This window comes from Dermatophagoides pteronyssinus, unplaced genomic scaffold (assembly GCF_027571235.1).
Source record: "Dermatophagoides pteronyssinus isolate colony J.1.1.1.1 unplaced genomic scaffold, Derpt_VIB-CSIC_2022.12 sq0039, whole genome shotgun sequence".
Lineage (NCBI taxonomy): Eukaryota > Metazoa > Arthropoda > Arachnida > Sarcoptiformes > Pyroglyphidae > Dermatophagoides > Dermatophagoides pteronyssinus.
The window spans coordinates 125,445-150,332 of NW_027461563.1; the positions used below are offsets into that span (position 1 = coordinate 125,445).

At 28.4% G+C, this 24,888-nt stretch overlaps 5 protein-coding genes and 1 long non-coding RNA gene across 8 annotated transcripts; 3 read left to right on the forward strand and 3 right to left on the reverse strand.

Annotated features, from left to right (window-relative positions):
* Positions 1-4,594: 4,594 nt before the first annotated feature.
* LOC142646029 (uncharacterized) lies at positions 4,595-6,622 on the reverse strand. Its single transcript, XR_012847051.1, has 4 exons — positions 6,506-6,622; positions 6,150-6,416; positions 5,469-6,022; positions 4,595-5,365 (listed from the first exon to the last, which is right to left on the reverse strand). It is a non-coding gene; the product is annotated as an uncharacterized LOC142646029 (long non-coding RNA).
* Positions 6,355-7,861, forward strand: LOC113797071 (neo-calmodulin-like). The gene is made up of 4 exons (XM_027347388.2): positions 6,355-6,494; positions 6,569-6,746; positions 6,861-7,103; positions 7,179-7,861. Exons 1-4 carry the CDS (start codon positions 6,492-6,494, stop codon positions 7,217-7,219), a joined length of 465 nt encoding a protein of 154 aa, XP_027203189.1. The 5' UTR covers positions 6,355-6,491; the 3' UTR covers positions 7,220-7,861.
* A 269-nt stretch (positions 7,862-8,130) lies between these two features.
* LOC113797068 (uncharacterized) lies at positions 8,131-11,226 on the forward strand. The gene is given in 4 exon segments (XM_075823889.1): positions 8,131-8,973; positions 8,975-9,061; positions 9,129-10,537; positions 10,606-11,226. Coding segments are annotated over 4 exon segments (2,640 nt in total). The 5' UTR covers positions 8,131-8,268; the 3' UTR covers positions 11,045-11,226.
* On the reverse strand, positions 11,103-13,678 carry Caf1-55 (chromatin assembly factor 1 p55 subunit). Of its 3 annotated transcripts, none has more exons than XM_075823890.1 (4): positions 13,222-13,678; positions 12,677-13,135; positions 11,899-12,614; positions 11,103-11,808 (listed from the first exon to the last, which is right to left on the reverse strand). In XM_075823890.1, exons 1-4 carry the CDS (start codon positions 13,244-13,246, stop codon positions 11,752-11,754), a joined length of 1,257 nt encoding a protein of 418 aa, XP_075680005.1. In that variant the 5' UTR covers positions 13,247-13,678; the 3' UTR covers positions 11,103-11,751. The 3 variants fall into 3 exon arrangements, with proteins under 3 accessions (XP_075680005.1, XP_027203182.1, XP_027203180.1); XM_027347381.2 differs by having other exon boundaries at positions 12,677-13,138; XM_027347379.2 differs by having other exon boundaries at positions 11,103-12,614; positions 12,677-13,138.
* Positions 13,679-13,940: 262 nt separating this feature from the next.
* atl (atlastin GTPase) lies at positions 13,941-17,655 on the forward strand. The gene is made up of 4 exons (XM_027347393.2): positions 13,941-14,904; positions 15,488-16,646; positions 16,717-16,939; positions 17,019-17,655. The coding sequence occupies exons 1-4, from the start codon at positions 14,655-14,657 to the stop codon at positions 17,247-17,249; spliced, it is 1,863 nt and encodes a 620-aa protein (XP_027203194.1). The 5' UTR covers positions 13,941-14,654; the 3' UTR covers positions 17,250-17,655.
* shtd (anaphase promoting complex subunit 1) lies at positions 17,019-24,884 on the reverse strand. The gene is made up of 3 exons (XM_075823888.1): positions 24,535-24,884; positions 18,403-24,474; positions 17,019-18,339 (listed from the first exon to the last, which is right to left on the reverse strand). Exons 1-3 carry the CDS (start codon positions 24,796-24,798, stop codon positions 17,650-17,652), a joined length of 7,026 nt encoding a protein of 2,341 aa, XP_075680003.1. The 5' UTR covers positions 24,799-24,884; the 3' UTR covers positions 17,019-17,649.
* Positions 24,885-24,888: the final 4 nt, after the last annotated feature.

Sequence of the window (24,888 nt, forward strand, 5' to 3'; positions counted from 1 at the left end):
ATAGAAAAAAAAGAAAAGGAAAAAAAAAGAATCATCACTTTTCGAGAATAATCTTTTTTTTCTTTGCGTTTGTTTGTTTTTTCCTTTTCCTTTTTTGCTTGCTTGTTTTTTTGGTAATATTTCCATTTTTGGAATTCCTAATATAATGACGGTGATGATAATGACGGTAATGATGATGATGAAGAAGGTAAAGGTAAATATTCAATTAATAATTCTGCTTGACGACAACGACAACGACGACAACGGTGACTACATTATTGAAAATGACAGGCCAAAGAAAAGAAAAAGAAAAACAAACTTGAGATTTTCATTCGAAAACTGTCATTTTTTCTTCAAAAAAAAAAAATTAAATTTTTTTTGTTTTGGAGGAAAATCAGATCGATATCAAATCGAACAAACAAAACAAACAAACAACCAAGAAAAAAATCAATCATCATTCGTTATATGTTTATTAGTCATCATCATCATCAAATGAATGAAAAGAAAAGATCGAAATGTTTCCATTTTTGTCTGTGTATTTCTTTGGTTTCTTCAGTAAGTTTGCAATATTAGGTAGAAAAAAACAAAGGTAAACATTCTGTTTGAAATGAAAGGAAACCACACACACACACACACACACAGAAAAATAAAGTCGTAAAATATACGGCAAAATTCATAACATTTTTGGGTTTTAACGTCATCCACAAAATGTTATGGTTTTCTTTCTTTTTGTATTTCTGGGCAAAATCCATGAAATATTGAGGCAAAAACTCAAATATTTGTGGCCAAAAAATCATGAAATATTCTGGAAAAGACCTAATATTTCTTGGAAAAATCCATGAAATATTCTGGAAAAGACTGAATATTTTTGGGCAAAAAATCATGAAATATTCTGGTTAAAAATATTTTTATTTACAAAAAAAAATGCGAAATAAAAGAGAAAAGAAAGATAAATTTAGCCGACTAAGGTGGTATAAAGATCATTTTTAAATTCATAAACAAAAAGTAAACAAGTTAATCAGTGAATAAAATGATAAAAAATTAAGATTATTGGCCAAGGATAGATTGAAATTCTCCGATTTGTTTGCTTTATTTTCCAGATTATCGCTCAAATCATGGCTATGTGATTTCTAATAATTTATCATGAATGGATGAATCTTCCTTGGTTGCCCTCAGTTCACCACTGATGCTTGCTTGAGTTCCATATCGCTTCCGATTTCTCGTTCGACCGTTGGAGATTTCCTTATCCAGCCACAACGCTTTCTATTGTTTTTTCCATGCTTTAAGCCGTTACACAAAATAATATTTTCTGATTCGAAAAATAGTCAAATGGCAAACGAAAAACAAAAACTTCGTTTAAAAACAAAAATGCTGGATTCGAATTATTTCAATTGTTTAATTGAATTATCAACAATGTTTCGAATGTTAGCGAATTGTTTCAAATTTCAAGTTCAATTGTTATGGCTCAATCGAACAAACATCGATTTACCAAATCTTTTCATGAATCGATCATGAATCCAATCTGATATTGAAAAGCAATTTTAGGTTATAAGTTGTTTACGAAGCCAGCGTGGACAACAGCCACTAGTTTTGGCTTCATGATCAAATTGCCACATCTGACCCCTTCATATTTTTTAACCAAATTAGATATTAGTCAATTCGATTGGAACTCATCTCAGACAAATGGAGGAAGATCCAATCCAATACCTTCTTCTTTAGCCCTATTGAAAAAAATTTGCTTAGGAAACATCCATTTTGTCTGTATGATTATTCTGTCCGGAAGATAGGATAGGATAGGATTCCATTCTCATTGAAACGTGGTTTCAAATCAATCATTTTTTGTAGATCCAACTTCGCAAATTCATTGCAAACGCGATATGTTTGGCCGAGTGTCAAATTGTACATATTTTATTATGAAATTTTGATTAATCCAAAAATGAAAAAATTTTCTAAGTCCAGAAATTTTTCATGAAATATTGAGGCTAGCAAAAAATCCATGAAATATTGAGGCTAGCAAAAAAATCATGAAATATTGGGACAAAACAAAAAATCCATGAAATGTTTGGGCTGAGTATAAGATTGGCCAAAAATCATGAAATATTCTGGAAAAAAATCCTAATATTTCACGATTTCAGTTTTCCATAAAATATTGAGGAAAAAACCATAACATTTTGTGGATGACGTTAAAACCCAAAAATGTTATGGTTTTTGGCAAAAATCGAACTATTTTACGTTTCATTTTTCTGTGTGCACAGTGCAACAGCAGAAAAAAAATCGAACAAAGAATCAAATGGATTCTTTATTTTCATAAAAATCGAATGAATTTTTTTTTAGAAATTTCATTTTTTGCACGAGAAAAAAGTTTCCCGGAAAAAAATTTAAAATGAAACCATTTCAACAACAACAGAAAATCAATATGGAAAAGGGAAACCGAAAACTCAAAAAAAAAAAAACCGGTAAAAACCAGAAATATAGGTCTTCGGTACTGGCAAACAAGTGAGACAAGTGTGAACCAAGATCCAAGAGAGAAAACCAATAAAGAATTGTCATTTTTCTTTTTTTGTTTCAAAAACAGAAATTCAATTTTACAAAAAAAAAAACTTTTTTCGAGGAAAAACTTTTTGAAATGAAAATCATCATCATTGAAGAGGTCTGATTTTCGATTGTTTCAATCAAATTGAAACTTTTCATCTTTTGATTTGAACATTTGAAGCCATATTGTGAGCGTTATTCTTTTATGGATAAAATGTACAAAACAACCAGGTAACAACGACAATGATAAAACTGAAATACTTCTGATTGGAATAATTTTAGTTTTATCCGGAAAAAATTAACTATTGTAGGAAAAATTTTTCCGGGAAATTTTCCAATTTTAAAATTTGAAACCCCCCCCATCATCATTTTTTCGTGAATACTCATAATCGAAAATCTTTTTTAATTCAGGAAAACAGGTCTTCAAAAAATCATCGATCCAACAAAGAATATGGTAGTGGCACACTCGAAAGACCACCACACACACCTATCTCCAGACATTAAAATAAACCACTACCACTATTTTTTTTTTCTTCATTACCTGATTCAGGTACATCTCTCACCTATTCACGAAATTGCTTTGCTTCACTGAAGATAACTTTTCTTCATTCGATTCTTTTTGAACGAAAAAAACGAAACGAATTTCTGATTTTAATATGGTGTTTCAGAAACAAAAACCAAAAAAACAGACATAAACAAACATCAAACATCATCAGTGTTCATCATCGTCGTCGTTTATTTTGTTTTGATCATCAAAGAATCATCATCACAAGACAGAATCATCACCGTCCATGCAGAATATTTTACCTTTGAGAAAATTCTCTCTCTATATACGATTCTCTCACCTTTTCTTGTTTTTTTTTCTTTTCACTGTGTGTGTGTATGTGTTTTTTTCTGGTTAATTTAGTTATTTATCATCAAAGTGATGAAAGATAATATTCATAACATTAAAAAAAAACAACAACAACAACAACGACGGCGCATTTTTTATTATTATGCTGCTGTTGATCAAAATGATGATCAAAATGATTATATAAAAAACAAACCGGAACATTGCAACAGAAAACCTTATTCAGAATAATAAGTTTTTTCTTTTCTTTTTTTGGATTCTGGTTTCACACAGAATTCTTCGGGATTCTCGTTTTTCACAAATTCTCTTCTCTCTTTTTCTATTCAAAATATCAAATTTTGAATTTTTCAATTAAAAAAAAATTCAAATTTCATGCCAAATGAAATAAAATTCTCAAATGTTAATTTGTGTAATTTTTTTTTGGAAAAAACTTTCTGAAAAATTCTGTGTGTGTGTTTATTGATCAAACTCAAGCAAAAGCAACAAACCCGAACAACAATAACGTTCAAAGCAAAAAAAGAAAATTTAAATTTTAAATTTTCTCTCTGCAAAACACATTCAACAACGTAAAACTTGAATTTTTTCTATTTGTTTGTCGTTGTCAACGTTTTCATTTCAAACAAATTCATTGTGAATGTGAAAATAAAGAATTTGAACAAATAAAAAACAAAAAAAGTTAACAACGAACGAACGACGACAATAAAAATTTGCTATTATCATTCGCACAGAAAAAAAATAAAAAATAAATTAACTACCTAGATACATCCATAATAGACAAACAGAATGATGGAATGAACGAATTTCAATTCAATAAAATGTCAATGGTTGTTCAGTCACATTTGTTGTTGAAATAGTCGTTTGTTTGAAAGAATTTCAATTTTAAAATTGAAATTTTTTTGAAAATTAAATAATCAAATTTGGCAACAACAAATGAAATAATCAAATAAAATAAAACCAATCTGCTGATTCTACTCAATTTTTCTATTGAAAAAAAACATCTTGAAACAATAAAAAAAAACAAAATTCTTTAAAAATGGCGAATTCTTGAAATGAAATGGAATTCTTTAAAATGTGAAATGAAATTATTACATTTTTTGTTGAAAAAAACTATCTGTGTCATTTGAGGGTTGAAATAGTCGAAATTAATTCAAAATTTTTTTCAAAAAAAAAAAAAATTTGCTTTTTGAATTTGCATTTTTGTGTTTTCTTTCATAAAAAGTTACCAGGGAGATTTATTTGAAAAAATTTTTTCTATTCTAAAAACGAAACAACGAAAGAAAACAACGCTCAACAGTTATTTCTCAACTTCTCAATTAACACTCAGTTGGCTTGTACCGTATTTTTTTCCAACGAAAAAAAATGCCCTGAATATTCAAAATGAACCCAGTGAATAGATGGGTGGATAGAGATGGAAATGGAGAGAACAAAAGTTTTCAACAAAAAAAAAATTGAATCAAATTTGAAAAAAAACTGGAAAAAATTATATTTGGCAAATTCATTTGAGAAAATAAACCAAGCCAAGCCAAAAAAAATCACATCAAACCAAACCAAATACACTAGCCTTATTGTGTTTGTGAATCATTGAATAAACATAGAATCAATGTTCAATAATATTCTCATTGTTGTTATTTCATCATCATCATCATCATCATCACAATATCATCATTAACCCGGGCAAATAATAATAACAACAATATATGTGTGTTTCTGTGTCTGTGTGTTGTTGTTGTTGGGTGGCATTCACAATCCTCAAATGATCAAATTCAAATAATAAAAACAAAACAAAACAAAACAAAAGTCAAACATACCATCATACATGTGTATTGACGGGAAAAAAGATACTGAATGAATGATGTGTACATATATATTCCTTGTTGTAGTAATGTATAACGTTGTTATTGATTATAATCATCATGATCATGATCATCATGATGCCGATACCGATGATAATGTTGATGTTTATATGGAAATCATCCAAGAAAAAAACAAACAAACATTATAAATCTGATTCATAACAGAAAACAGTTAGTGAATGGAAGAGAGAAAGAGAAACAAAAATTGAATTGAATTAATGAAAAAAAAACATAGACAACAAAAAAACACCTACATTGTAGATGGATGTTTGTTTGTGAAAAAACAAAAACAAAAAAAAAGACATCGATATTATCCATTATCCATTGTCACCATCATCATCATCATCATCATTGTCGATTGTCGTTATCATCATTATCATCATTCATTCAGGCATTACATCTTTGTCTTCGTCATCTTCATCATTTTCAAAATCTTCGTCATCGCATTTCACCAAAACATCAGCAGCAAAACGAAAAAAAATCTTTCAAAAATACAAATATCATTTTGAGGACAATCATCATTGAAATTTCTTCTTTTACTTATTTAGTTTTCTTTTCGTCAAAATTCTGAAATCTAATCCAATCTACTGTGTGTGTGTGTGTTTGTTTGTTTTTTCCTCCTGTTGTTTTTCGTTTTCGTTTTTGTCGAAACAGAAAATTATTACAGGGAATAACCTTCGAAGATTTTTGTTGTTTTTGTTTTTTCTGCTTGTCATATTTTTCATGTTGTTTTTGGTTTGGCAATTTCATATTCAATGTTTTTCTTTGGTTGATTTTTTTTGACATCAAATCGGGGTTTTTGTTTTTCCTGTGAAGAAAAAGAAAAAAACTTTCATCAAATTAGATTTTATTGATTGATAAAAGAAGTGAAAGATTTTTTTTTTTTGATTTGAATATTTTATCAGCCTGGAAAAAAATACATCAAATCAAATCACCTGATTAATTAATCGGTCATTGATCGATTTTTGTTTGTTTGTCTATTGCCCGAATCAAATCAACTGTGTGTATGCGTTTGTTTTGATTTTCATCATCATCATCACATTTTTGTTTGCTTTTGCCATGTAAATTTTTTCTTTTTGGTTCGTCGTTTCAACAAACAAAACGGATAGCTGATTTTGTTTTTATTTTTTAAATTGAAATTCTTGAATCATTGATCCGTTTTGTTTAGTTTTAGCTCGGTTCATAAACATCATCATCATCATCTGCATTTAGAAGTGAAAACAACACAAAATTTAATTATCATATTCAAATAAACTGCTTCAAAAAAAAAGAAGAAAATGGTAAGACTTACCACTAAACATTTGATTTGATGGAAAAGTTTTTCATTTGAATCTAAAATTAAATTTGAAATTAGGCCGATTATGGACTATCCGATGAACAGGTAGCCGAATTTAAAGAGGCATTCATGTTATTCGATAAAGATTTAGATGGTCGTATAACGGCAACTGAATTAGGTATTGTAATGCGTTCATTAGGACAACGTCCATCGGATGCTGAATTAAAAAATATGGTCACTTTAGTTGATCAAGATGGTAAGTTTTTTAAGTCTTCATAAATCATCCAAAAAATTTGTTTTCAAATTTGACAACGATGAATGATTTTTTTTTCGTTGTTTTGCTTTGTTTTTTCACAATGTTAAAAAACAGGTAACGGAACGATTGAATTCAATGAATTTTTACATATGATGTCGAAAAAAATGAAAGAAACAGATAAAGAAGAAGAATTAAAAGAAGCATTTCGTGTATTTGATCGTAATGGTGATGGTTTTATATCGGCACCAGAATTAAGGTTAGTTATGACAAATCTTGGTGAAAAATTAACCGATGAAGAAGTTGAAGATATGATACGTGAAGCTGATTTAGATGGTGATGGTTTAGTTAATTATACTGGTAAGATTTCTAAAAAACAGAGAGTGAGGAATTTTAAATTCTTAATGTTTTTTCAAATTTACTTTTTACCAAAAGAATTTGTTACCGTTTTGAATCCACCATCCAAAGCAACCTGAAATCGATTTGAATCGGGAAAACAATCATCAATAAATTCATAACGAGCTCTAAAAAATTTATTCATTTTTTTTCTTGAAACTAACTACCACTGAGATATTCATCATTTTCATCATCATCAATCACCGATCATCAATCAATCAATCAAAAAAAAAAATCAACTCAAGAATCGATCCACGGAAAAAAAGAGAGGGAAATACCATGGTGAAAAAAAAATCGAATCAATCAAAGAAATTTCCCAATCACATTTATAAATACACACCGAAAAGAATTTTTCTGGGAAATCTTCAGCAAACAAAAAAAAAACATTCGAAATCGAATCCGGTGGTGGTGGTGGACAAAGTAACAAAAAATGTAAATAACAAAAACAAAGAATCGTGGTCGATTCTTTAACCAATAAGATTCTGAAGTGTGATTCGATTCTATACAAAAATATAGAATATTCATCAAATCATCAATCAATCATTAATTAAATGTGAAAGAATTTTGTTTTTTTCAAATATATATTTTTCAAACAAATGTTATCTGTTAATTGCAAAAAAAGAATTTAATGAACTAATTATATATAAATATCTTAATCACAATGATGATAATAATATATCCTCAAACAAAAATAAATTCTATATTTTTTACTGAACAAAAAATCTAATTTTGTTTTTCAAGTTTTTTTGTTTTTTGTGTTTCAATTGATTCATGTGTAAAAATGTCGGTGAGTGTTTGGAAAAAACGAAAAAACCAACAACATTTCGAATAATGACTCAATGATGTTTTTCGGTTTTAGTTTCAATTGAGATTGAAATCATGATGTGACCTGATTAATCAGCAAAATTTTTAAAAGTAAAATAATATGACCATTATGTTTTGTTGGAGAATTCATTGGCTTTGAACTGGTGAAACATTTTCAAATGCCTTTTATTATTTAAAGAAAATCATTTTTTTCGTTTTAAATGATTTTTTCTTCTTTCGATTTTTGATTTTTGATACATCACCGAATATAATCATCATTTTCTCACTGATATTGTCACCGAATTTCTTTCAACAACCAAAAAAAATGATGATTGAAGAAACAACACCAAGATATTCCAATGCGTCTGGATCGGCAACAACAGCAACAACAAAAACCGCAACAGCGAACCGTAATGGTGGAAATAATGGTCAAAATTATCATCATCATCAACAACGACAATCAATGATGCAATCATTAAATAATTTGAATAATCAACATTATGGATCATCGTCATCATCATCATCATTGATTCAACAATCAGAAATTTATGAATATTCAAATTATTATAATTATCATAATCATAATCATTATCAATCACATTCACAACAACAACAACAACAACAACGACGAAAACATCCAAATTATTTTAGTTTTATAAAACGTTCATCATTAAATAAAGGATCATTCGAAATAAATGGCCGCCATAATGAATGTATATCACGTAAAGATAATGTATATTATGTTGAAAATTTAAAATTTCCAGACTGTGTAGTGAGGAATTTATGTCAAATTTATAAATATCAAGGTGAATTATGGTTTAAAAATCATTTACAAGATAATAATCATCATAATAATGATAATGTTAATGGTGAGAATGATGACCATGATGATGATAATGATACTGGTAACAACGATGATGTTGATGAAAATAAAGAAAAATGTTTGAATCGACAACAACAAACAAACGATTCATATGAAACAATATATGAAAAAATTCATGTAGAATTGAATGATTTTTATTCATTTATTAAAACCATTAAAAGAAGATGAAATATTACGTAAAGCAACATTTTTTTGTTTAGCTGATTCGATTAAAAAATTACCGTTTGTTAAACAGGTTTGATTTTTGTTTTTTCATTGTTTTTTCATTAAAAATTTCATTTTTTTCTTTTGTTTCCCTATAGGTAAAATATTATGGTAGTTATAGCTCAAAAACCTATCTACCTGTAAGCGATATTGATCTTGTTGTTTATTGTAATCTTGTCAATGATGAATTACAAACATTATTTTTAATTGGTGAACGTTTATCATATGATGGTATTATTGAAAATCGTTTTATTATTATACCATTATCACGAATACCATTATTAAAATTTAATGATTCATTAACCGGTTTACCAATCAATATAACATTGAATACAATCAATGTTATGGAACGTTCACAATATATTCGTGATCAAATTCGTCCAAATTCACATCAAATGAAAATTTTGTTCTTTTTAAAATATTATCTTCTTTCAAAAGGTACTAATCAAGTATTTTATGGTGGTATCGGTTCTTATGCATTAGCATTAATGGTTATACGATTTTTTCAAGAAGAATCCGTTAAAGAATTAGTACGAAATGAAATGATTTATCCAAATTCTATACTTGGATATTTATTGATGGGATTTTTTGAACGTTTTGGTGATGTAAATTTTTTCAAAAATCATATTATTTCTGTACATAATGATGGTGATTATATTGAATGTGATTATCTTAATAATGATAATAATAATCATCATCATCATAATAATCATGGTGGACGTAATCATTCAAATACGGATAAAAAAATATCAATATTACGTATAAAAGATCATATTGAACCTTGGAATGATGTTAGTCATGGTTCATTTAATTCTGCTGAAATTCTTAAAGATTTTCAATATTTACATGATAAATTTATGAAAGCCGATAAATGTCGTTCAAAATCATTACTTGGCCAGGTTTTATATGTTGTCGATAGTTTTGTTGAATATCGTAATCTATTATTATATCTATTTCGTAAATGGTTTGATGATTATGATGTTAAAGATTATCTTTCGGGAAAATATCCAAGTAAAGCAAAATTTCAAGAATTTATTGAAAAACGACGTATATTTCAGAAACAAAATCTATCATTTACACAAAAATATTTGGAAGATAAATCATTGGAATTTAGTTTAAAATTATTACCACCAACACCAACTTCACCATTATCATCATCAAACATGAATCGTTCAACAACAACAACAACAACAAACCGATCTGGTCGTTTATTCAAAAATAATGATAGTCATGGTGACGATGATGATGATAATGATAAGGATGATGATACGGAAAATATTGAAAATCGACCACCAATGAACATTACTACTAATCAACATTATCATCAACGACCATCAAATATTAATTATAATCATTATAATAATCATCATTCACATAATCATCATCATCATCATCGTAATAATTATCATCATAATCAAAATCGACATTTTCATCAACAAAACCCCGTTAATAATAATGGCTTAACAACAATTAATGAAAATATGTCTATTCATCATCCATTTTATAGGTAAGTCTATATAATGAATTGAATGAAAGGATATTCTGATTCTTTTATATTCCAAAAATAAAATATAGATGGTTGAATGGTGGATTGTTTGGAAAAATGACCACAAATACATCTACAACAAATCAATCAAATGGTCAATCATTTTTATCAAATAATTATTTCGGTCAACGACGTAATAATAATAAAAGATATAAAACCGGTTTTAATGTTATTAATAATGATCATAATCAACATCAAGATCCATTGGATGTTATATTGGATAAAAAAACTAATCTTGGATCATTAACATTGGTAGATACTGTAGCGGCAATAATATTGAAAAATTCTTCAGATGAAAATAAATCAACATCAACATCAACAACCCCAACAACGCTTAGCGATAATGACATCGAAAATGAACAATCGTCGACAATAGCTACAACGTCCACTAAATCATCAACATTAACATCGGATACAAATTTTGATGATGATAATGCTGATGATGATGATGATAGTGGTGGACATTGATTCGGTTAGTCAGGCCTGGCAAAAGTGATAGCATATTCCATTCCACCAATGTGGCACCCACTTGCCTTATTCCGTTTCATCAAAGTTTTTAAATAAATTTTATTTCCCATTTAGCAAATCAACAACAACAACATCAACGATAATCAATGGCAATAATAAACCAAAAAATCAACAAAAAAAAATCCAACAAATGAAAAAAACCAAAAAAAAATCCAACAAGTGAAAAATACCCCACAAAAAAAAATAATCAATTACACTGAAATCACACCCATTAGCCATTCTCCTTGAATCAATTTTTTTTGTTTGTTGTTTTGTTTGTTTTGCTAAAATTATGGGAAATAAAATTGACTTAAAATTAACGAAACAAAAATTTTCTACAATTTTTTTTTCATTTTTTAATCATTTAAATAAAAGTGGTGAAAGAATTCAAAGCAAATGAATCAGATTCTGGTAAAAAATTATGATAATTTATAGGATTATTGTTTGTTTGATATTTCATAATAATGTTGATACAATTTTTTCAATGGTGGTTTTCTTCGAGAGTAAAACAGGAAAAAAAGAAAAAAGAAAAGAAAAACTTATGTAAACGTAAAAACGATGTTTTGAATAATAAGATATATACTGCTGGATGTAATGTGTGTATGTGTGTGGTATATGTAGTTGTTGTTATATTTCACAAATCAATTCATAAAAAGAAACCATTATTATTATTCGAGATCATTTGCATTTGCTTCCGTTTCTTCTTCCGTATAAATATTTTCCGCCTGTTTGGATAGGGTGAAGAAAAGAAAAAAAGTTTTCGTTTGGTTAGAAAAACATATTGACATAAACGGGAAAAAATAAATAACACTTACCATTTGCCAAACTTGCATAATATTATCTTCTGAAACTGAACATATAACCCATGGATCACTTGGATTCCAAGCAAAATCCGATATTTTAGCCGTATGACCACCATGTATAAAAAGTAATTCAGGTGGTCCATCTTCAGCATCTTCATTTGTTTGTTCTTCACCGATACGACTTAAATCCCAAATATTTAAACGACGATCAGTACCAGATGAAGCAAGTATTGTTTCATTATGTGGTGACCATTGTACTTGAAATATTTCATCTTTATGTGATGTAAATGTATGTAATTTAACTTTAATATTACGTAAATCCCAAAGTGCAACAGTTTTATCAGCCGAACCGGTAGCTAAAATGAATTCCGAAAATGGATTAAATGATAAACAATTAACTTCAGCTAAATGAGCATCAACAACTTGTGCCGGTTTATTTGTATCTCTTGAACGTGTATCCCATATCATTAATGTTTGATCATCTGAAACTGAACCAAATAATGATTCATGTAATAAATGCCATGCAACATCTTCAACTACTGATGTATGACCATTAAATATTGATAATGCATCAATAACTTTTTCCGATCTTGTATTTGAATTTATATCCCATAAACAAATTGTTTGATCATCTGAAGCTGATAATAAATGTCCACTAAGATTTGCATTCCATGAAAGGCCATAACCTTCTTTTTGATGACCTTTTAATCGTAGATCAGGATTACAAGCTACGAAACAAAAAATGGAAATTAAAGACAAAATCAACAAAAAAATGAAGAAATTTCTATACCTTTATCAGCTGGTTTAATTGGATGTTTAGTATAATCAAAGATTAAAACATCACTTGATGGTGTTTTTGTTGCAATAACATTAGAATTTTGTGGCATATATCTTGCACGATTAACTTCACCTTCATGATTAATTTTTTGTATTATTTCAATTTTACCAGCAACCGATGCAAAACCACCATATTCATTTGTATCAACATCATAATAACTTGCATCAAAACTATGATCTTCATTTGGTAATTGTACAGTAGCAATAACTAAATGATTTTGTTCATCCGATGTATGTGTACCAAGTATAATTTTATGTATACTATAATCTAAACCTGAAGGACGTTGTACTTCAGGTAACCATTGTGCTGTTAATGATGGCCATTCTAATGCATGTGTCATAACCAAATCATATAAAAATGGTGTATTCTTTTTCCATATTTTATATTCTTCATTTATAATACGTTCTTCAACTGCTATATTTTTTGTTTGAAATAAGAAAAAAATTTTAAAATTACCACAAAAATTATCAAAAAAACAAAACAAAAATCGACTATACCGGCTTCTTGTTTTGAATCGCCCATTTTGTTCGATGTTCGGTTCGATGATCAAAGATCGATTTAATTTAATTTGATTAAATTCAAAGAAAAACAAAACAAAACAAACGAAGAAAATCTTTATTCAGTAAAGAAAAAAAAGCGAGGGAAATCAAAATTGTCTTTTTTTGAATCAAACAAAAATTTTTTGACAGCATGTGCCAGACATAGAAAGTTGGTGAAAGAAATAAAGAAAGCATCAACACATCCAGCCATTAAAAAAAAAAAAGAAAAATCGAGCGGGCAAACAAAAGCGCCAATAGCCAAGTAGAGCCACCTAACGGTGAGAGCAAACAAAAAAAATGACTTTATTCATAAATGACGAATATCGAATGTTTTTTTTTCTGCCATCGTTCGATTGAACTTGATATCAGCATCCACAATTTAGTCAAGTTTATTTTTCATTTCGATTGAAAAAAAGACAAAAAAAAAAATTATCAATTTTTGAAACAAAAAAAATCTTGTTTTTGAAGTGTTGAGCAAGCAAAGAAATGTAGGAAATTATAAACTAATCATATCTTTATTATACAATTTTCCACAAAAAAAAATTATAACAGCAACTTTTTTTCTTTCCTTTACTTTCGTCATTCAAATTCAATGAAAAAAATTGAAAAAAAAACCAAACAAACAAAACAAAACACTTGCTTTTGCCTTGTGTGTGAATGTGCGTCGTCAACAAATTGATAGAGTAACTTTTCCTTCTTTTTTTCAACTACCACCACTATTTTGTTTTTTTCATCCAAAACCAAATCAAATGATAAATATTTTTTTTTCTGTTCTGTGTTTGTTTGTTGCCAAATATCATCAACAGAAAAAAATTAAAATTAATTTTATCATCATTTGCTAAAACATTGCCATCATCATCATCATCATCATCATCAAAAACTATACTCAAAACATCATTATATCAATCAACATCGACGTACAGACATCATCATTGGTTTAAATTAACCATTACAAGTGGTGATCTTCTTAAGATCATATTTTTTTTGCTTTACGTATTTCTTTTCCACTGTATGTGTGACACGCGTTCAAATTCTTTCATTTTCATCATTCAGTTTGTGTGTATGGAAAGAATTTTTCATCTTCAACAAAAAAATCTTATTTCGAATGGAATTTCATTTTCGGCCAAACTTTATAATTTGATGATGATGATGATGAACATTAATTGAAAAAGATTTTCTTTTTCCTTCATTGTAACATTGAAATTCTTCCTTTCTGAGTTATTGTTGGTGGTGGTGTCTGTTCATAGTTTTTTTTCTGATTTGTTTTTGTTTTATTCTGTTGTATTAAAACTTTCTTTTTCTCAGCATTCCCATTTTTTATTTGTTTTTGTTATTGTTTTTATTCTGTTTTTTTTTAATTAATTGAAACAAAAAAAAATTATTTGTAAATAATGGCTGATCATGATAATGAAGTTATAATTAATGATAATGGTTCATCAACATCATCATCAAATGGTGATTATGAATTGATTACAAATCCAATGGAACAATTAACAATTGGACAACCAGTACAGATTGTAAAAGTAACTGATAATCGTAAATTTGAATTAGATGTTGATGCACTTGAATCAATATTATTACGTGAATCAATTCGTGATAAACCTGTAGCTGTTGTATCGATTGCTGGTGATTTTCGTAAAGGTATTTATTTATTTATTATTTTTAAAATGAAATAAAATTCATAAATTATATTTGGCTATTAATTAGTCATCATCATAGTCAAATCATACCATCAATTTCATAGTAAACATATTGAGGTACATATACTACACACACACATACATCAATCAGATAATTTTCAATCATATCATTAGAAAATTTGATTATTTGATTTTGATGAATGAATGAACCATTTAAAAAAATACTAAATCTATTTATAAAGACAAAGAAATCGTTTTGAAATTTATTAGGTTCTTATTTGTTTTTCTCACTCATTTTTTTTGTGTACGAAAAAAAGAAAAGATATAATGAATTGATTGATTGATTGATTAATTTGTTTGTTTGTTTCCTTGTCAAAGTCGAAAATGTACAAAAGGAAATTTCATTATAATGATGCTGTAATTTGTGTTACCTAGGTACACACTGACTGAAGAGAAAGATTAAATAAATGATCCATTATGATATGCTTTGACAAAATAAAATAAATAAACAAAATGATTTGACATTGATTAAATATTTACTAATGTTAATTATGATTAATGTTATTATTTTTTTTTATTTATAGGAAAATCCTTTATGTTAAATCATTTTCTTGGATATCTACAAGCAACTAGTACCAATAATAATAGTAATAATCATAATAATAACCAAAATGATGTTTCATCATCACCATCATCAACATCTGATGGTTGGTTATCTGATCCAAAAGCACCATTAAAAGGATTTTCATGGCGTGGTGGATGTCAACGTGATACAACCGGTATACTTATGTGGTCAGAACCATTTATTGTTCGTACTGAAGATAATAAAGAAGTTGCCGTCATTCTTATGGATACACAAGGTGCCTTCGATAGTGAATATACTATAAAAGATTCAGCCACTGTTTTTGCATTGTCTACAATGACATCATCGATACAAGTTTTTAATATAATGCACAATCTACAAGAAGATAATTTACAGGTATTGGAAATTTTCCTTGAATATGGCCGTCTTGCATTGGAATCGGTACATGAGAAGCCATTTCAAAAATTAGTTTTTCTTATACGTGATTGGTCATATCCATATGAACATCCATATGGATTTGATGGTGGTCATCGATTATTGGAAAAGAAATTAGAACTTAAAGATACAATGCCTGAACAATTGCAACGTGTTCGCCGTAAAATACGAGAATGTTTCAAAGAGATTGGCTGCTTTCTTATGCCTCATCCTGGTTCGAATGTTGCTACGGCACAAAATTTTGATGGCCGTCTTGATGATTATCATCCGGATTTTGCTAATCACCTTCGTCAATTTGTTCCAAGCCTATTGTCACAGAATAAAATTATACCCAAAGAAATCGGTGGCCGACCAATAACCGGCCGACAATTGTTGGAATATTTCAAAGTTTATATCAATGTATTTGCTGGTGATACAATGCCCGAACCGAAAACAATGTTGGAAGCTACAGCTGAAGCAAACAATCTAAATGCAGTAGCCGTTGTAAAAGATATTTATACAAATGAAATGGAAAGCATTTGTGGTGGAAATCAACCATATATAAATCCAACAACATTGGAACAACGTCATGCTGACCTGCTGTTCAAATGTATGGAAGAATTTGATGCCATTCCAAAAATGGGAGGTGCTGAATATTCTGTATCATATCGTGAACGATTGGAAGAAGAATTAATTCAAGCATTCGAACATTTTGCCATACAAAATAAAAGTAAAAATGTTTTCGGGTATGTAATATTTATTAATTTTTTTGAATGACAATGGATTTAAATTTTTTTTTATTAATGATTTTTTTAGCCTATTCGGTACACCATTAATCCTTTTGGTAGCCTGTTTCATTTGTTTTATGACTGCACGTATCATTGAAGTTTTCGGTGTACAAAAAATTGCCAATATATTCGTTTCTATTGGTACAATGGATTTGGCCATATTTATTGTCTATGTTTTTGGTCGTTATTCAGGCAATTACCCTAGTTTGGTAACAATTATTGATCAATTTTCTGAACAACTTTGGTTATTTGTAAGTTATATTTTTTTCTATGATTCATTTTTTTATTTACAACTAACAATTGTTATCTGATTTTTTGTTCTCTCTTTAGTTATTGGATAATCTGCAGTCATTCATACAATCACATACAGCATCAACAATCACACAAGCTACCGGTTTGAATGTAACATCATCAGCAGCCGGAAATATGACAAGAAATTTTTCAACAAATCAAACCAATATCACTAATACTACCTCACCAATATCAGGTCGAAGTGGTGCTGGTAGTAGTAGTCATCAATTACAATCCGAATTACATAAAAGAAAAACGCGGAAAGATTGATTATATATCGATGATGGTACATGAAGAAAAAATTTGACCAACCAACATTAAGCAGCAACCAAAAAAAACGACTGATTTAACTGAATGAATTTGAATTGAGTGTCATCTAATCTCCATTGGCAATAACCTGTTAATTAATCAACTAATTAAGTTAATCGCATTATGATGATGAATTTATGAAGATATTTCCAAACACATTTATATACTCTATAACTGATTTTTATTCTCATTTCCACACAAACATCCCCAATTGTTTTTCTTGTCCCCTTTGTTTTATTTTTACGCTCACATTCTTTGTATGTTTTAAAACTAAAAGAAAAAAAAAGTATAGCAATTCAGTTTTAATTTTTTTTTAAATATTTAAATTTGAGTTTTGACAAATAAATCACAAATTTTTCAATTATAATGAACAATTTTTCAATATATCACATAAAAATAATGCCGATTGATTGGAACGTTTTAGCCATTTAATCATATTGAATGTATTATTCATCATATGGTTACCATCATTGATGATCGGTATAATGTTAAAATAGACAATCGATTCAATTAATGATTCATTATCACTATCATTATTATTGTTACAAATCTGTTGAATTGATGATTGTCCACGAATATAATCGAATAATTTTTTTCGTTCAACATTTGTTCGTATGTGATCTTCTAATTGAAAATGAATTGTTTCAATCATACGAAATATTGACATCATTGATTTCATTGAACAATGATGATTAAGATAATTTGATGCCATTCGTATTTGCCATAATATTAATGATTTATTTGCTTTATATTCGATGATTGTTTTCGAACCAATCGAACCATCATTATTGGCTGTCATCATGCTTGATATCAATGGTGATTGTTGTTGTTGTTGTTGACAACGATTAACAATAGCCATACAAGAAGCAACCAATTGAATAGATGGTACAAACAAATCCAAACGTTCATCTTCAGCACAATCATATAAAATTGAATTAATCTTATTTTTCATACGTAATTCACAATCAGTAAGATGACCAGTACGATTGAAAATTTTTGAAAATGTTTTCAATATTGTTTCATTGGTAAAATCAAACAATGTAAAACTTTGCTGTATAAACAGAAAAAAAACAATTTAATTAAACAATGAGAAAAAACAGTCAATCAAACTTACTTTTTGATTAAATTGTTTTCCATTTGATAATGATGATAATCGGCTACCATTAATAACAACATTTTTATCATTATTATTATTATAGATAAAATCTTTATTATAACTAAATCCTTTAATTCTTCGTTTTATATAAAGATGGCCACTATTCGATGTAAGACAATGTTGTAATTTAATAAAATTTTTTCCATTTTCAAATTCAATTGGCCAATAATTTTGATCAATTAATTCAACTGTTTCTAATCGATTAAGATCCGGTAATAAACATGGTGCCATTTTTTCCACTACAGTCACTAATGATTTATCATTATTTTTATTATCATTACGAAAAGTATAACGTATTCGTGCATAAAGTGAAACACCAGTATCAATACAAGTTGGTATTAATAATCTTGGTTGACTTGCTAATGCATATAGATGACGAAATGCTTGTAAATGATAACGATTATCATTAGTATGTATTGGATATTTTGGAAAAAATGCACAAATTAATGCAGCAACAGATTCAGGTGATGAATTTAATGTCATTCGACAACCACCTAAAAACAATAAACCTAATGACATATGAATAGCCATAAATGATCCATATAAAACATGTGTTTGATTTATACGACAACGTAAAAAACGACAAATACGCATTATATCAACATTACCAGTTCCGGCCATAATTATTGAACATGAAACAATCAATACATTTACACATGATTCAATTGTTGAACGGCCAGCTTGTTCAATCTGTGTATTTGTACCTTTTTGACTTAATGTAACCATTTTACATGTATATTTATAAACAACTTGAAATGCTTGATCATTGGCTGTACCAGCAAAACGAAGTGATAATGCAAAACAAGCACCAGCAATAATATTACAATATGATTGTGTCATTGTTTCATAATCCAAATTATCGATAAACATCATTTCATTTTCCAGACCTTTTTCAACATTTGTATTACGTTGAAATGCACTATCATAAATAATATCCGGTATATGTGAATCAATCCATTCGGCTGTTGGTCGTATTGATGACCACATTATTAGATTTTTTGCTAAAACTCGTAAAAGAAGAAAATCTGGTCGTACCATTTCAAGTAGATTTTGTGTTGCCGGTACTTCTAACCATTGTACAATAGCTGCATTTCCCGTATCGAAAAACATCATACCTAATGCTAATGTTGCACCAGGACTTGTTACATCGGCATTAATACAATCACCCTCACGTATATGATAACTTGGTGTTTTAGTTTTTTCTTTTTGTAATGCAGACATTTTTTTATGTACACCTAACATATAATGATTCAGTTGATCAGGTATTGATATTCCATCGGATGTTGTTACATTCATTAAATGATTACCACGACCAAGTGTTACTAAACCAAATGCTAAACCAGCTGATAATGCATATGATTCACGATCAATATAATGTTCCATTTCTGGACCAGGTGGTCTACCGATTTCTGTAAGCATTACTTCAGCTATATAACGATTTCCAGTTGCTTGAAATAAAAGTCCAGTACCTAAAACGGCAGCAACACGAACAATTGGCGAAACATCTAATTCAGTACTTGTTGATGGTAATAAACCTTCTAAATGAATTCCAAGTAAAGCAAAAACAGTTGAATCCATTGTACCACGACGTGATGCAGATAATCCTAATAATATTGCAACTTTAGTTAAATCATTTCCTTTTGAAAGATAATCATGTAAATGCATTATAGAAAGATTATCTAAAAGACCATTCAAACCAAGTGCAAGTAAAAATCCAGCATGTTCATAATGATCATCAGCCGATTGATTATTTGATGGTTTATTATATAAAATCCATGATGAATCAACCATACGATTTGGTGCGGATGAAATTCTTAAACCAGCCGATACACCATTATGAAATAATGGCCATACATTCATATTTGGTGGTACATCAATATGACTTAAATGTATTAAATGTCTTGGTGGAACTTTTCCATGTAATATTAATGGTGGTATTGGAAAACGTTCAATAACAGTTGGACTATATGAACGTAATGTAACCATACCACGTCCAAGTGGTAATGCCATTGTACGAAATGATAATGCTAATAAATGTTTTTCCTGTTCTTCAACAAATTCATTATCCGGTACACCTGGTTCTTGTTTAATATCAATAATCATTGGTTTTGATGATAATAACATACGAAATGCTTCAAATAATCGTTGATCATTTGGAAATAATAATCTAATGATTGACATATCAAAATATTCAAGTTCTTCTTGTATTGATTCATTTGTTGACATTTGTTTCGCTGATGATGATGATGATAATTGTACAAAACAATATGGTTGTTGTTGTTCTAATGCTAAAAGATCTGGTCGATCAACTAATGAATATAATGATGTACACCAATCTTTTCTTGGATTATCACGAAAATAATAGATTATATTCCATAATGGCAGTGCTAATCCAAATGGTAAACGTTTTATATATTCTCTACGTATATTTAATGCTGACATTAATAATAAAATTTTTTCCATTGATGAATTTTTTCTTCTTATCATATCTTGATCATTATCATTACAATCATAAATATCAATAATTTGTTCAAATTTTTTTATATTCATAAATGCTGATGGATTTGAATCAAAATTAAAACTATTATGACCAATATGTTGCAAAACTTGATGTGGATGTATTAATTGTTTTTGATTCAAATTTGAATATAATAATATCATATTGAATAGATTTGGTGTAACAACATTTGCATTTTCATTTGATGATTTCGATGTAGATTTTGTTGCCGATCCAAGATATGGAAACAATACTGTTGTTGATGATGATGATGTTTGAGAAGCAGCACCATCATCGTTATGAAAATCATTCAACAATGTATACAATGTATTATAAATTGATGGTGGTCGTTGTTGACAAAAATATGATGGATAAATTAAACGATCTTTATATTGATGAAATTGTTGATTAAATTCGGTTGATATTTTTTGACAAATTTGATAAAAATCACGATAATAATGATCAAGATATTTTGAAAGATTAAGATTAACAGCCAAAAGGTATAAAATATCAACCAATGATCTACATAATGGCCAATTCATTTCAACTAATTTTAAATCTTCATAAACCAAATGTAATGAATATAATATATGTGGTGTATATGGATAAAGAAATCCTGGGCAATTAAAATGTTGTGATTTTAATGATGATGATTGTTTATGATCCATACGAATCGATTGATTCGTTGTTGATGTCCAATCATCATTATTAATTTCTGCCATTAATTGATAAAAATCATCATCATTACCATTATTATCTAAATCATTATCGATACGAATTTTTTTACTACTTTCCATTCCATGTTTATCAACGATATTATCATTATCTTGTTCCATATCATTATCAAATGTATTCAAATTAAATTTCAGATTTGAATTCGATGATGAACAAATAATTTCCCTTTTACCAAGATAATAATGTTTAAAATATTCTTTATCAAAACCGATTGATGATAATAAACATAATTTAAATAGTATATATTCCGGTATATCTTCATCATTATTTGTTGAATTACGATATGTATACCATGTAGCTAACAAATGTATAAATTGATCTTTTGGTAATGTTTGTCGTAATGCAGCTAAACATTTATCAACTAAAAATGTTGATGCCATTAATGGAAATGATAAACGATATAATTGACAATCATCATCATTGGTTGGTGAACGTTGTACAATTGTAACACGATTATCAATCGAATCACAAAGACCAATAATTTCACCAAATTGACCAGGAGGACATTGTGGTTGAATAGAACCAAATTCGGATAAAATTTTCTGTTGCTGTTGATTATTATCCAATGGTGAAGAATGCATAAGACGATGATGATGATGATTACCAGTAATCAAATTTGGTGATCCACTAGATGAAAATTCCAATAATTCACTTAATTCAGGTGTAAAATTATTATTATCATTACGATTATTCATCATTATTTGTAATGGACTTGCAACAATTGGTGTTTGAAATTTTAATGAATTTCTTGAAAATAATTTTGCTGAATTTGTTGTTGATTGTGTTGATAATTTTGCGGGTGTTGTTGACATTGAATAACCAGCTGATGTTGATAATCCAGATGATAAACAACCATGAATTGGATTCGATTGTAACATTAAATATGACATTGTTGGTTGTTGTAAATGAATAATAGCTACTTTAAATAAACCACTATATAATATAAGGGTATTTGTTTCATCAATAATTAAAATCATATTTAATGATGATAATGGTTGTGCATCTTTAACCTGAAATGATTTACAGGTTGTAAAAATATATTTAAATTTCATTTGTAAATCATCATTATTATTAAGATCTTCATTAACATTCGTGGTGGTTGATGCCTGATCAAATCGTATTAGTTTCAATGTTGATAAATTATTTGCTGTTGTTGTTGTTTTAGAATCAATTGCAGGTGATAACATTAGATCAACATTTGAACGATTATTGTTATTTGAAATAACTAAACCAAGATAATTTTGACCAAGAAAATCCCATGTTATGAAAACTTTTGTTGCCATCGATTGATTCATTGATGATGTTGGTTGATGACCATGACCATGTATCGATGTTTCTGACCAAACAAATTCCATTGCCAAATCAAATGTTGATTCATTGGGAAAAAATGATTGATTAATCGATTGATTGGATAATGTTTGTAAATCGATTGATCGATTATCATTATTATCACCGATTAATGGTGTATTACCACTACGTATCGATAATGATAATGGTGATGATTGTGTAAATGATAAATTTGTTAAATTAATTGAAGAATTTGTTGAAAAAATTCTATTTAAATTTGGTGAATCAATTAACATTGTTGTATTACGACTTGTATCTAAATACATTTCAATATCAAGATCAGTTAAACGATGATTAGCAGTATGATTTAATGGATTTGGTGATAATGGTGAATCCATACGACTTGCAATCAAATTTGACATTAATAAACATGGTGATGGTGTACGTGGTGGTATATCATCCAAACGATTATGATGATGATAATGATGATGTTGTTGACGCATTTGAGATGATACAGAATGTCTTAATGGTGAATGATATTGTGTTGTTGAATGATGATGATGATGTGGTGATAATGAACTTCGATGATGTTGATTCATGAAAAGTTCATTTGATGCTGCTGCGGCTGCTGTTGCTGATAATGATGATGATGATGCTGAACCACTTTTTTGTTGTACAATTTGTTGTATAAGATTATTACTTAATGATCGACTTATGGAAGATGTAATTGTAAATTGTTGATGTTGTTGTTGTGGTCGTTTAGTTTGATTTTCCGGTGTTTCCATTATATCCATTGATTTTCGATTATTTAAAATATTCGAATGTTGTTGTTGTTGTTGCTGCTGCTGTTGTTGGTGATGATGATGATACAGAAATAATTGTTGAATATCCGTATTTTTCAATGAACGTAATTGATAAATTACATGACAATTATTTTGATAACAATAAAAAATGGCTAAATTTTTTTCAGCAATTATATTAACCAATTTTAATTGTTGATTTGATGTTGATGATGATGATAATTTAGTAGACATTATCATCAAAACTGGTGATAAATCATTCAATGGATTTGATAATGAATAAATAGCTGGATAATGTAATATTTCTTTCGATTCCGAACCAATTATTCGTTCGAATAATAATCCATGTTCGATTGTTGCCAACATTTTTCCAATACGAAATGGTAAATTTTTTTGATAATAATCACCATTATCCGATAGAATATGTAAACAATAATGATCATCTAAAATGCATAATGTTTTCAAGATTTTCATTGCTTTTCTAACATTCGAATGATTATCTGATGATGATGATATGGCTTGATTAGTATCATCAGTAATGGTAAAATCACACCAAATAGCATCGATAATATTATGCTGTAATGTTAAGGATTTATCCAAAAATGATTCACCATCAATATTCGATGGTCGATGGCTAAGAATTAATGAATTTGAATTGACATAGATTTCTTCTTCACCTCTAACCGTTTTTCGTAGACGCCAAAAATCATTCTAATTCATTGATTGAATAAGTAATTAATAACCAATTCTAAAAATTCAGGTAAAACTTACCGTTTGAAATTTATTTTTAGCCAATTTAGCTGAACCATTATCATTATCATTATTATTGATTTCATTGATCGATCGGAATAAATCTCTACATTGGTCTAATTCGGATGTAATAAAATCATTGTTAAAGGAAAAATTTTCATCTGATAGTTGTTCAGATGAAGATTCTGTTGGACGTAATGTTAAATTTGGATTCGGTATCGATTCTATAATTGAACGACCAAATGGTTCATATGGTGAAATTTCATTATCCAACGATATGACCATTTTGAATGAATTTGAAACAAAACAAAACTTGGATTCAAAAATCGAAAAAATTCTTGAAAAACCAAAAACAACAAAATTAACCGCCAATAA